Below are 12,638 nucleotides of genomic sequence, written 5' to 3'. Positions count from 1 at the left end.
TGTCGCGCCGCCGCCCTCCCTTCGGCTCCGGGGTAGGCTGAGACGGGAGGGTCCTTCGCTAAAGCTAAAAGCAGATCAAAGTGGTGGGACTCGAGTCGCGGCTGCGGAAACGGTGAAGGTGAGCCCTGGACTCGCTTCCCCCGCCCCTTATCAAGCCTTGCTGGGTTTAAGATCTGGGGTGGGAGGCACAGACATCCTCCACGGTTGGCTCTCGACGCTCCTCTCTCCTAGAGGTAGATACCTGCAGGGAAGATGCAGGGCTAACGGCCGCTTCCATTTTGTGCTGCCCGGGTTGGGCGGGGGAGGCGGGAGTGGACCTTCCTGCCCGCTTCCCGCGCGCCGGCGGCAGCAGGGTGACCGCGCGCGGGCGCCGCCTCCTCCTCCCTCACCTTCCGCTTTGGTCCGGGAGTCCTGGTCGTCCTCCCGACCCCGCCCCGTGGCCGCGCAGGGCGCCTCCCCTCGGCCTCTCCCTGGGTGCCTAGGCGGGTGAGCGTGGGCGGGGGGAGAGGGAAATTCAATTCCGCCGTGTCGGCCGCGGCCGAGAGCGCGCCCGAGACAAAAGGAGGGCGGCCCTCCGCCGTGGGGGCCGGCCTGCGGTGCTGGGCGGGGTGTGGGACTTATTGTCTGATAGTGCGCTCGCTCTCCTCCCCCCTCCTTTGTGTTCTCTCCTATCTCACCACCCTCGGCGCTCCTTCCCCGCCGCCCCTCCCCGCAGGCTTTCGAGGAGGGCTCTCTTCCTGATCTGGCCTGGTTCTTGCTGCCTTCGCCGCCTCTCCCGGTCGTCGCCTCTCCCCCGTCCCGGTCCCGGAGCACCACTGCCGCCGCAGAGCCCCACCTCCCCCAGCTCCGCACGCCGCCAGTCCACCATGGAGAAGACGGAGTTGATCCAGAAAGCGAAGCTGGCCGAGCAGGCTGAGCGCTACGACGACATGGCCACCTGCATGAAGGCCGTGACGGAGCAGGGGGCTGAGCTGTCCAACGAGGAGCGCAACCTGCTGTCGGTGGCCTACAAGAACGTGGTCGGGGGCCGCCGGTCCGCCTGGAGGGTCATCTCGAGCATCGAGCAGAAAACCGACACCTCCGACAAGAAGTTGCAGCTGATAAAGGACTATCGGGAGAAAGTGGAGTCTGAGCTGAGGTCCATCTGCACCACCGTCCTGGTGAGTCGGAAAATGGGCGGCGGGAGCTTCGGAATTGGGTGTCGGGAGCGACGAGGCCCTTTTGTGTCGTGCTTTTCATTGGGAATGGGAAAGAAATGGGGGCGAGGATTTGCCCAGTTGCCGTGGTAGGGGTTTTGACGTGGTTGTTAGCCTTAGTTTCTGTAATACAGCTAGTAATGGCAGAGACTTGACTTGATTCTTGGGAGTGACGCTTACCCCGTACTGGGCTTCTGCCGCACAGTTTTGAACTGAGTCGATTTGTACAAGACTGAAAATTAAAGTGATTTTTTTAGCTTGTACTGGGTAACTGCTTAGAGAACTCTCTAAATGCTTCATCAACTCATATGCTTCAGAATTGGAAGAAGGTGCCTTTTTGATAAGGACACTGGGCTGTAGCATCTCTTTCCAAATGTAGTAGTAATGGAAATTGACTTGGAAAAAGTATGCTTCTTTTTTTTTTTTTTTTTTAATTATTTTGTGTGTGTGTGTGTGTGTGTGCGTGTGTGTGTACCGTCAAATCAGATCTGACTGGTACAAGAGGAGATTGTCGGTCCTTTTCCCGGCAGAGCATCTGGTGGATTTGAACCGTGCACCTCTGGGATTGCAGTGCTCATTTTTCATTTAAGGATATCTTCTGGGATTTTCCAGTAAAAAATTGAGGATGCAGTTGGGGAATAAGAAAAAGGCAGAGCCATAGCAACAAAACTGCCCTGGTACATTTTAGAACTAAATCTTTTTCAGCTACCTCATTGCTATACTTAAACCTAATATTTGAAATGAATGAATTTCTGGCATGAAGTAGAGGAGGGAAGCTTTCCAGCAAGGGTGGCTATTGGGTGGAGTAGGTGATTGCTGTGATTCACTCTTAGTAGTGATAGATGAAAATTTTAGCTTTGTCATTGTATGGACAAAATCTTTTTTTGTATGTATTTTGTGAATTTTTTTACTCAGTGTTATGTACCTTTGCGTTGAAACCGACTCATAGCTGACCCTCCATAGGGTTTTCAGAGGCATTTAATCGCTTGGGAGGAGATTGCCTGGCCTCCCGCAGAGCAGCTGGTGCATTCGAACTGCGAGCTTTCAGGATTGCAAGCTCAGCTTCTTACCGCTAGGCCACCAGAGCTCCCTTTTACTCAATTAAGTTTTAATATTTAAACACTAGCTTTATGTTCTGGAATGGGGTTCTTTTTCATTTTAATGTTTTTGATGATGCAGAATTCTTTCTACAAATAAAATAATACATTCATGACACGGTTTGCTTTTTTTTAAGTTGTCACTTTTCTATGAAACAATTTTTGATGAGTTTGTTTTCACATTTATATAAGGCAAATTGGTGCTTTTTCAAGAAATATAGGGAAATTGCCTCTTTCTGGCCCAAACTGCTTCTCTCATCAAACCTGGCAAGGGAGGTTAGGATGGGGGCAGGGGGAGACTTTTAAACTTTTAATCTGAACACAATTACGAAGATATCCATAACGGCTCTTTCTGGGTGTATATTGAAGAAGACAAGACTTTATTGTGATTATTTGATTTTCAAGGATGAGACTTGTGTTTATTTGTATTCCTAGCTTCCAGTACCCTCCTTGGCATACAGAAAGCCCTTGTAAACTTTGTGAACTAAATAAATTGGCTTGTATTTAAGAAGCTTCCAACTTGAAAGTTACGGTTGATTTGAGAAGCATTTGGTATTATTGGCTTTATCATGGGGGAAGGTCACGTAAGAGTTCTTTGTTAATGAGAAAGGTATGAGTACATATGTCATTGGGGTTCTCACAGCATATTTCAGTCTCTTTGAAAGCCAGGACCGTTTGATTTCGGTCTCAGAGAGCTCTTGAAATTAGGACAGTTTTACACCAATAGAATGTACAAGAGATTAGCTTAATTAATTAATTAGAGGTCATGGCATAAATAAAACGTTTATTAGCAAAATGATTTTGAAGATTAATTGTGATTTGATGGCTAATTTATAAAAATAGTTGTTCAGTTGACAACTGTTTGAGAGCTTACTCTGTGCAGACATTGAGCTGAGCCGTATGAAGAACTACTCTGAGAATGATAGATAAAACTAAGAACAACAATTTCATATTATCAGTAATATAAGAAATACATACACATAAAGAATACAGGTTAATTTTCACACAGTAATGATGATCAGAATGCATTTTAAATGCAAAAGAAATAGAACCTACAGGAAAGACTTCATAAAGAGACGTTTTTAAAGTTTAATATTGAGAAGAATCTAAAGGGGTCCGTATTGAGGGCAGAAGGAATATGCCTTTTATTTAGGGAAGAGGGAGGGAATTATTAATACTAATATTAATATTATTAATAGTAATTCTCTTCCTTGAGGAATAATGTTTCAGTGTGACTGCAGCAGAATATCTGTGGGAGAAAAACCTGAAAGGAAAATTGTTATGAGCTGACAAGCTGATGAGGACTCCTAGCGACCCTATGAACAGGGGCTCTGAATTGGCACAGGATAGAATGGCGTTTAGGGCTCTTGTACATAGGGTCGCTATGAATCGCAAACGACTTGATGGCACATAACAACAACAACAACCACCCTGTTACCATAGTCATTGGTCAGTCTATCTCATCCAAGGTCTTTCTCTTCTGCACTGACCCTCTAACCTTCTAAGCATGATGTCCCTTCTCCAAGGACTGGTCCCTTCTGATAGCATGCTAAAATATGTGAGGTGGAGCTTGATTAATCCTTGCCTACTAAGAACAAACTGATTTCACCCTCTCCTGGACACAGACCTATTTGTTCTTTTGGTGATCCATGGTATGTTCCGTAATCTTCTCCAGCACCATAAATCAAAGGCATCAGATCCTCTTCCGTCATCTTTAATCCTTGTGCAGCTCACAGATGTACAGCAAGCAGTTGCGACTCCTGAATCAGGTGTACCTTAGTCTCTAGACTGACATTTTTGCTCATTAGCACTCTGAAGAGAGATTTGGCAGCAGAATTTCCCAGTTTCTTGGCTGCTGGTGTCAAGAATGTTGATTATTGATCCAAGCAAGATGAAATCATTAACAGTCTGAATCCTTTCTATCAGTGACAGAAAAAGATTGGAATTTTAAGGCATTTCTAAACATGGTATGGAGGAAACAGGTGAAATTTATAACAAAATTACAGTAGTAAAGAGTATTGAGTAAGGGTGAAAGAATACAAAGGAAAGATCCAGAATAGCACTGGTTCTCAGTGCTATGCAAGGCTATGCAATAGTAAGTAATTGATAGAACCAAGTATTTATGAGTATACCATTTAAACCTTTCTCACAGCACCATGCTGTCTCTCCCTTTTATTGATTACAGTAGACTTCTTGTAGCGTAGTACACAAAGCATTTTAAGGAACTGACTTTCCTCATTGACTAATGCTCACTGTTGCCTTAATGCTGTTGTCAGTTTGAAAGCAGTTCCTCTTTAAAGCAAATCTTTTTTACTTGTGTACCGCCCAGTTCAAACTGACTCTCTAGCAGGTTGTCAGAGGCAGTACATCACTTAAGAGATTACTTATCTCTCTTCCAGAGTAGTTGGTAGATTGAAACAGTACCTTTGGGATGGCAGCACAGTTCCTTACCGCTAACCCACAAGAGCTCCCTTTCTTTTTTTCTTTTTTTTTCTTTAGTGAAGCTAAACTATTGTTTGGTTTCAGAGTGTATTTTTGGCTTAAGGTTTAAAGATTTTATCTCTAGGTAATAGTCAGGGTTTCTTCCACCTTCTAATTATGCCAGAGAGTCTAGAGTCCTTGAAAATTTGATACTTTTGTGTGTTTTCCCCTCTTGATCTGGATTGTGCTATGAAATTTTTCATCAAAGAGTCCAGTAATGGTAGCTAATCGCATCATGGCACAAGAGGTAGTTGTTCATGGAGGCAGTTAGTAACAGTCTTTATCCTTGTCCCTGACTCTTCTCTTGCTCCAAATGAATAGAGACCCCTTGTTGATATGACACAAGTTGGCGTTGGTTGGCTGCTTGCAGGCTTATAAGACGTTGGATGCTAGGCAATGAACTAGTGGTAGACAGAAATATTAAAGCATCTTATTTGTTTAGGTAACTGAAATGTCACATGAAACCATAACTCTAAACCAAGGAAACAAATCCTATAAAATTTTGTTGTACAAAACAACCTGAGTAACTGCACTTTTTTTTTTTTTCTTTAACTAGGGTTTTTGGGGTTTTTTTGGTTTTGGGGGGTTTTTTTGTACATGTACCATCAAATCAGATCTGACTGCTACAGGAGGAAATTGTCCCTCCTCCGGCAGAACATCTGGTGGATTTGAAAAACTAGTTTTGACTTTTTACATGTATTCGCATTAGTGATACTGTTTATATCATCGAGTCAGAACTTAATGGTAGCTGAACGGCAGTAAATCACCTGGGAGATGTCCATCTTTTCCCAAGGAGCAGTTGGTGGATTTGAACTACAGGCCTTTGGGTTGAGAGTGAAACTCCTTACCGCTAGCCATATTGGCAGTAGCAATTAGAATAATTGACTGCACAAGTCTACCCTTAATCTATGCGATTTTCACATCCACATTAATCCCCCTTTTACTCCTCCCTAATGACTGCTAATCTTGGTCTCTAAATTTATCTTTTTATATAAGAAAGGTCATACAGTATTTTTTTTTTTGTCATTATTTCACAAAGAATGATGTCTTCAAACCCCATCCATGTATTAAGGTTTTATCCACTTCTACTAAGTATATTTTATTGTATGTACCACATTTTCTTTCTCATCTGTTGATGAGTATTTATGTTTTTCATCTTTTGGCCACTGTGACTAGTGCTGCACTGACCTTTGATGTCTGAGTCTCTTGTTGAGTCTGGTTTCAAGTCTTTGGGGAAGACTTCGAAGGAATGGGATTGCTAGGCGTATAGTTGGTCAGATTTTTTGCTCTGCTATTTTCTAGTCCTGCCCCAGTAGAAAAGGGTTTAATTTTTCCTACATCCTTGTCAGCATTTGCTATTTTCTAGTTTTTGTTGTTTTTTTTATCTTGCATCTCATCTTATCCTCCGAAACCAAACCCACTGCCATTGAATCCGTTCTCATTCTTGGATTTTTGTGGCTATTAATCTTAATGACAGAAAATTCCCAATGTATCAGTTAGCAGGGCAACACGGAATTGACTCCTATGCCATCAAGACTCCTTTAGCCATCCTTACCAATCCCTGTTGAGTTGATTCTGACTCATAGTGACCCTCCATTGGGTTTTTAAGAGTAAATATTTATGAGAATAGCTATTTTAGTAGGAATGAAATAGTATCTTAATGTGGTTCTCTGCGGGCATCTTTTCATGTGTACAGTGGTCATTTAAATGTCTTTAGTGAAATATCTATACAGATCTTTTTTCCATTGTATGATAGGTTTGCCTTTTTATTATCAGTAATATGTTGTTCTTGATAGTTAATAAAGTGTCTTGTCATTAATGTATTTTATTGACATAATGGGGAAACATGGGTTCTGAAATGTCTGCTTTCACAAAACTAGTGAACTAATGGAGTTTAATGTCTTAGCTTCTTTAGCCTAAAGAATAGAGAGTTGTGCTAACTCAAGAGGTTAGAGCAACTCTGGTGGCTTGAATTCACCAGTGGTTCTGTGACATTCTTCATTACAGCCTCTGAAAAGGTTGGCTTGAGTCAGTTCTAATTCAGTGGTAGTGAGATCTTGTCATCCAGACCATGGTATTTTTAATCACTTCAAATGCATGTGGAAGCTGGACAGTGACAAAGGCAGAGACCAATTGATGCTTTCATATTGTGGTGTTGGCAAAGTCTGTTGAATCCCATGAACTAGTTAGGAGAGCAAACAGATCAGTTTAGAGAAGTACAGCCAGAATGTTCCTTAGAAGTGAGAATGATGGGACTTCATCAAGCTTACATTGGGGAGCTCTGGTGGCCTAGTGGCAAGAAGCTGCAACTACAATCCCAGAGGTGCACGGTTCGAATCCACCAGATGCTCTGCCGGGGAAGGAGGGGCAATCTCCTCCTGTACCAGTCAGATCTGATTTGACGGTACATGCACACAAAAATAATAAGATAAAATTTTTTAAAAAGACAGATCTAGCAATCAAGCTTACATTGGACATGTCATCTGGATAGATCAGTTGCTTTCAGGAAATTGATAATGAAAAAGAAAAACACTCAGTGGGAGATTGATGCAGCTAGTTGAGCCGTAGGTTCTTTAGTCAGTAGTCATAAGTCAGTATTCCATAGTAAGGATGGCACAGGACTGATTATTATTTCATTCTGTTATACATAAAATCTTGCATGAATTGCAGATTGACAGCCACTGATAACAGAAAGCACTGTTTTAAGCACTTTATACAATAAGTCTATATCACCAGAATATGTAGTATTTTGAACCCACCAACTCCTCCATATAAGAGTTACCTGACAATCCGCTTCTGTGGAGAGTTTAGGAAACCCATTGGAACAGGTCTGCTGTTTATAGGATCACGTGAGTCAAAATTGACTTGACAGCATACAACAACATGTTTGCGTAAGTTAATAGTATTTTTAAATTGAAGGTACCAAGATATAAGAAATAGAAATAATTTGACCAGAATCATAAACTAGTTAAGTCATAAAGATTTGTACCCAGGTAGGAACTCTCTTCCGTTCCAGCTATGAGTTAGAATCAGTAAACAACGGTGGTTTGGGGATTTTGTGTGTTTGTTTTAGTGTGGTTGCAGAGGAAATTAAACAGTGTAGGTAACGTCGTCCTTTGTTCATGATAGACCCTGAATACTATATATGCTATTCTTGCCAATTTCTGGCCTTAGAACACACTAAGAATCTCTGAGAAGTTTTATTACAGTTCAGTAAGTACAGCTTCTATACTTTTTTCCTATTCGATTGTAAGGTTTTTGAAGCCAAGACTTACTTTTCTTGTTTTAAGAGTAAAATAGGCTGTTACAGATGCAGAAGACAACCTAAAAATGAAAGAATTATCTTTCTATAATATCTTAATGCTAAGGCTGAAAATGCGTAGGTTAGATCACAACCCCATAAGCTGTGTTAAATTGTGCTAGCTTGTATATGCCTATTTTTTAGGTTTTTAATATAATGTTGACATCTTGTCTTGCAATCTTTATCTGTCAGTTACATTAATAATTTTCACAAATATGCTATTGCACTCCATGATTCACATTTACCTCAGAAATTTTGTATTGTGTTGGAATTACTTGTTAGGTGCCATGGAGCTCCTTAGCAACGCCATGAACAGCAGATAAAACCGTGCCCTCTTCCACTATAATAAACCAATTAAACATTAATACGCATAACTTTTTTGTGTGATAAATACAGAAAATCATTTCATTTCTGTATGCACAATTCAGGACATAGATAATATTTTTCACATTAGTATTGTTTCATATCCAGTGTGTTTACTATACAACATTTTCTATAGCTTCTAGAAGGTTCTATGAAAAGGAAAAGAGCATCTTCATGTTATTGTAAGAAGAATTTTTACTTTGTTGGAGGCCCTCTACTACCTTGAAAAAGGTACAAGAGGACCTTTTAAGGTCCCCCTGATGATCTAAGGTAATTTTGCTTTTGAACTCTTGATAAACTATCACTTTTTACTTTATAGTCATTAATTATGTGTTGATCTTCAATTAGATCTTTTGCTTCCCAAATAGCCAGGCTTACAACTTTAATATAAAGAATTTTTGCATTTTTAACATTACAGTATTGGTAGATACATGTAGTTACCTATGTTTATACTAATTGTTTTGATCTTTTATCTTGATATTATTTCCAAATATTTGGCAATATATTTTTCAGACCTTTAATACTTGTGCTGTGGTTGTAATGTACTAATGAAGAGATTGGGAAGCCCTGGCAGCCTAGTGGTAAATTATGCTGCCAACTTAAAGCATTTGGTTCTAGTCTACCTGCTGGTCATAGGAAAATAGATGGTCAGTCTCCTCCCATGTGCTTTAAGCCTCTGAAAACCCACTGAAGGATCAGCTGTGAGTTGGAACCAATTCATAGATGCATACTGATCTTCAGTGAATATTTCAGAGGCTGTAAATCATACCAGACAAAATTGTCCACCTTTGTCCTAAGGAACCACAGGTTTCTTTGAACTGCTACAGAGGGACCACTTTTGGGTTAGCACCTCCACTCTACAGACTGTACCACTGTTAATGTGCTATCAGGTCACCTATAACTCGTAACAGCCCTGTGAACAACAGCTCTGAACCTTGCCTTATCCTGAGTCAGCTTCTCTATCTCCAGCACACCTAACCCCATTATCACAGTCTTTGTGTCAATCCAACTCATCCAGGGCCAGAACTTCTACACTTCCAAGCACGTATCCTTCTCCAACAATGACCCCTCCTGACAATATACTCAAAGTATGTGAGATGGAGATTAAAATTCCTTGCCTCCAAGGAACAAAGTGGTTTCACCCTCTCTTGGGCAGGCCTGTTTGTTCTCTTGGCAGTCCATGGTATGTTCAGTACTCTTCTCCAGCACCACAGCTCAGAAGCATTGGTGATTCTTCTGTCATCTTTGGTCATTGTCCATCTTTTGGACAGACAGGAAGGAGCTAAGAAGACCGTGACTTGAATCAGCTACACCTTAGTCTCTAAACTGACATCCTTGTTTATCACAACTCTGGAGAGGTCCTTGACAGCAGATTTTTCCAATCTTTTCTCCATCTATCATGATGCTGCCTATTGATCCAGTGGTGAGGATTTTTGTTTTCTTGATGTTTATATGAAATCTATATAGAAGGCTGCAGTTCTTGTTCTTCTGCAGCAAGCATTCACATCCTCCTCAGTTTCAGTGAGCAAGGTTGTGTCATCTGCATAGTGCAGGTTGTTGATGAATCTTTTAATCCTGGTGCCACATTCTTCATAAAGTGCAGGCTGTCAAATGATCTGTTCTGCATATAAATGATCCCTCTCTGACACACTTCTTTCTTGATTTTTTTTAAACTCCTGTCCAGACAACAGCTTCTTAGTCTAGGCATAGGTTTCACATGAGCACCATCGAGTGTTCTGGGATTCCCATTCTTCTCAACGTTAGCCACAGTTTGTTGTGATCTACAGTCAAATGCCTTTGCAAGGTTGATAAAACACAAACGGACATCTGTCTGGAATCTCTGCTTTCAACCAAGATCCATCAGCAATAATGTATTATCCTAGTCATTTTTGGAGGGTTTTCAAAGAAGATTTTGCATATATCAGTCATTTTCTTGTGTTGAGTAAATGTTTTGCTGCTGCTGCTCTTAGTATCTCAGATACATATACTTTTGTCTCTCATCTGCTCCTTTGAGACTGGCCACCACAGTGCACAGTTCTACACTGCCACACAGTCAACTTAATGATATCTAGTTTTGTTTGGTTGGGGTTATGGGGTTTTTTGTTTGGTTGCGGCTTTTCTTTTTTTCTTTTTTTTTTTTAATTAGTTTCAGGTAAATTTACATGGTATGGGTTAGTTGTATGTGAAAAATTAGCCTGCAGATAATTACATGGTTTCTAAAATGTAGTGTCTTAATGCAGTTTGCCATAGACTTCCCAAAGGCAAAGCTTATATGAAAGCATATCCTTGATAGTGTAAGCCATTTTCTATTTTTCGTAGTCTTGCCAGAATATACCCAAAACTTAACCTACATATTAAGCTGACAAGACAATGATGACCTATTTTTGATTAAAACATCCTATTTGATGTCAGGGTACCAGTCCAGATTATATTAATGTAAGGGTTTTTTTTCCTCATCAGATGTACAACTAAGACCCCATCTGGAGTTTACGGCAATTGCCATTACTCGTAACCAGGCCAAGTAAGGGGAAGAAGTCTATTTTGCCCATCACAGGACTGTCTGTCCTGTGAAGTGTTACTGTGCTGTTGGGTGTGTACATGTCAGAAGGGTTAAATTCTGAGGACAAGAAAGTAGATACAGCTTTTTCTTCTTAAGTAGAGGCTTCAATTTCTCCTCCCCCTCTATCTGCTTTCTCCCTTTCCCCTCCTGTTTATCTTCTGGCTTTAGCTTTTTATCTTATTTACCCACAAAAAATAACTAACCACTTAATTAAATTAATTACTCTTTGACTTGTTTTTTTACTATAACTTAAAATTATCTGTACCCATTTGCATTTGGAGATTACATTCTTTGAAGAGTTCGTATTTTTTAACATCTGGTTCTTTAATTTACAGGGTGTCTTAATCAAGGTTTTCTAGAGAAACAGAACCATTGATATATACATATATAAACACCAGCAGACATTGATGTAAAGGAATTGGCTCACAGAGTTCAGGAGTATTGGCAAGCCCAAAGCCATAAATCAAGTGATGTGAAAAGTCAAAGTGTTCTTGCGAAGTTTAAAGACAAGAGGTGGAATTTAACCTAGGAAAACCCCCTTTTTGCTCTTAAGACCTTGAATTTATTTGAGCCTGTGGTATTACTACTTTTTTTGAAATCATGAACTCTGTAGCCAAGCAACTGGTCACTGTAGCATAGCTAGGCTGACATAGAAAGTTAACCACAGTAAATATTTTAGCCAGTGGCAAGTTTAGGGGTTTTGTTAACTTTTTTATTAAATTTTGTTAATTTTAATAAACATTTACAGAGATTTTGGGTTTCCATTCATTCATTGTTGCACTGTTTTCTCTACCCTCCCCCCATTTTATTCCTCTTCCCCCCATTGAAAGTCTGTTTTAATTGTCCCATTGCCACAGTGCTTGTCAAAGCCAGTTCTGATTAATTCCTTTGTCAGTGTGTCCTTTGCCATTCCCTATCACTCCTCCCTGAGAGAGACTTCACCCTGATTCATAAGGAAAAGGGGATGGCGTATTCTCTTAGCTACTTCCTGCTGAAAAGGGACACTGTAGGTTTCAGGGTGAAGATCTTCTCTCACTACTCTAAAGGGCCCCTTTTGCAATAGGAATATTGATTTTGGAATTTAGATGCACTGTTACCAATTGTGCTTAGCTGTACATGTTCATATCCTTGAAGATGTATCATGGAAGTGTTGCAGCCTAGAAGACACAAATTTAACTAACAAGTTAAAAGTACATGAGTCAAAAATTAAAAGCAATAATATTCCAAGCAGAGATTCTAACAGTGGCACAAATCAAGTTACAGAGGGAAGGTAGTTCTTAAAATAAAAGGCTTATTGACTAGCACTTTGTCTATTATAAAGGTTAGGAACCACAAGATGTAGAGGCTCAACTATGTTATTTATTGTTCTTAAGTCCTGGAGCAAATTCCATCTCCCACTGGGTTGTTTTATAGCTTGGAAGTCCACATGCAAGGCAGAGGTGAAGTAAGAAACTGCTTATGAGGTTTTCCATCAATTCCAACAACTAAAAAATAGTGAGAAGAGTTGGGACATCAGAAGGCTTTTAGGACCAAATAGTAGGCTCTTATGTCCAGGAGAAAATGAATATACTTACCAGTAATGTTAATGCTCATCCACAGCTCTTCTGGGAGGATCTAAATCGTTGAAGCATCCTCCTTTG

The 12,638-nt window shown here is 40.6% G+C and overlaps 1 protein-coding gene across 1 annotated transcript in view; it reads left to right on the top strand.

The window, feature by feature from the left end:
* Positions 1-835: 835 nt before the first annotated feature.
* The window catches only part of YWHAQ (tyrosine 3-monooxygenase/tryptophan 5-monooxygenase activation protein, theta), a 33,895-nt gene continuing 22,092 nt past the window's right edge, over positions 836-12,638 (top strand). Inside the window, exon 1 of the mRNA XM_006898205.1 lies at positions 836-1,160. Coding sequence (XP_006898267.1) covers positions 867-1,160 — 294 coding nt within the window. The 5' untranslated portion in view covers positions 836-866. The remainder of the gene's footprint in view (positions 1,161-12,638) is intronic.

The sequence above is a fragment of the Elephantulus edwardii genome, unplaced genomic scaffold (genome assembly GCF_000299155.1).
Source record: "Elephantulus edwardii isolate Elephantulus edwardi_28Jun2011 unplaced genomic scaffold, EleEdw1.0 scaffold00223, whole genome shotgun sequence".
In the NCBI taxonomy this organism is placed as follows: domain Eukaryota; kingdom Metazoa; phylum Chordata; class Mammalia; order Macroscelidea; family Macroscelididae; genus Elephantulus; species Elephantulus edwardii.
The sequence above is the reverse complement of the archived record's forward strand: the minus strand, read 5'-3'. Positions and strand labels throughout refer to the sequence as shown.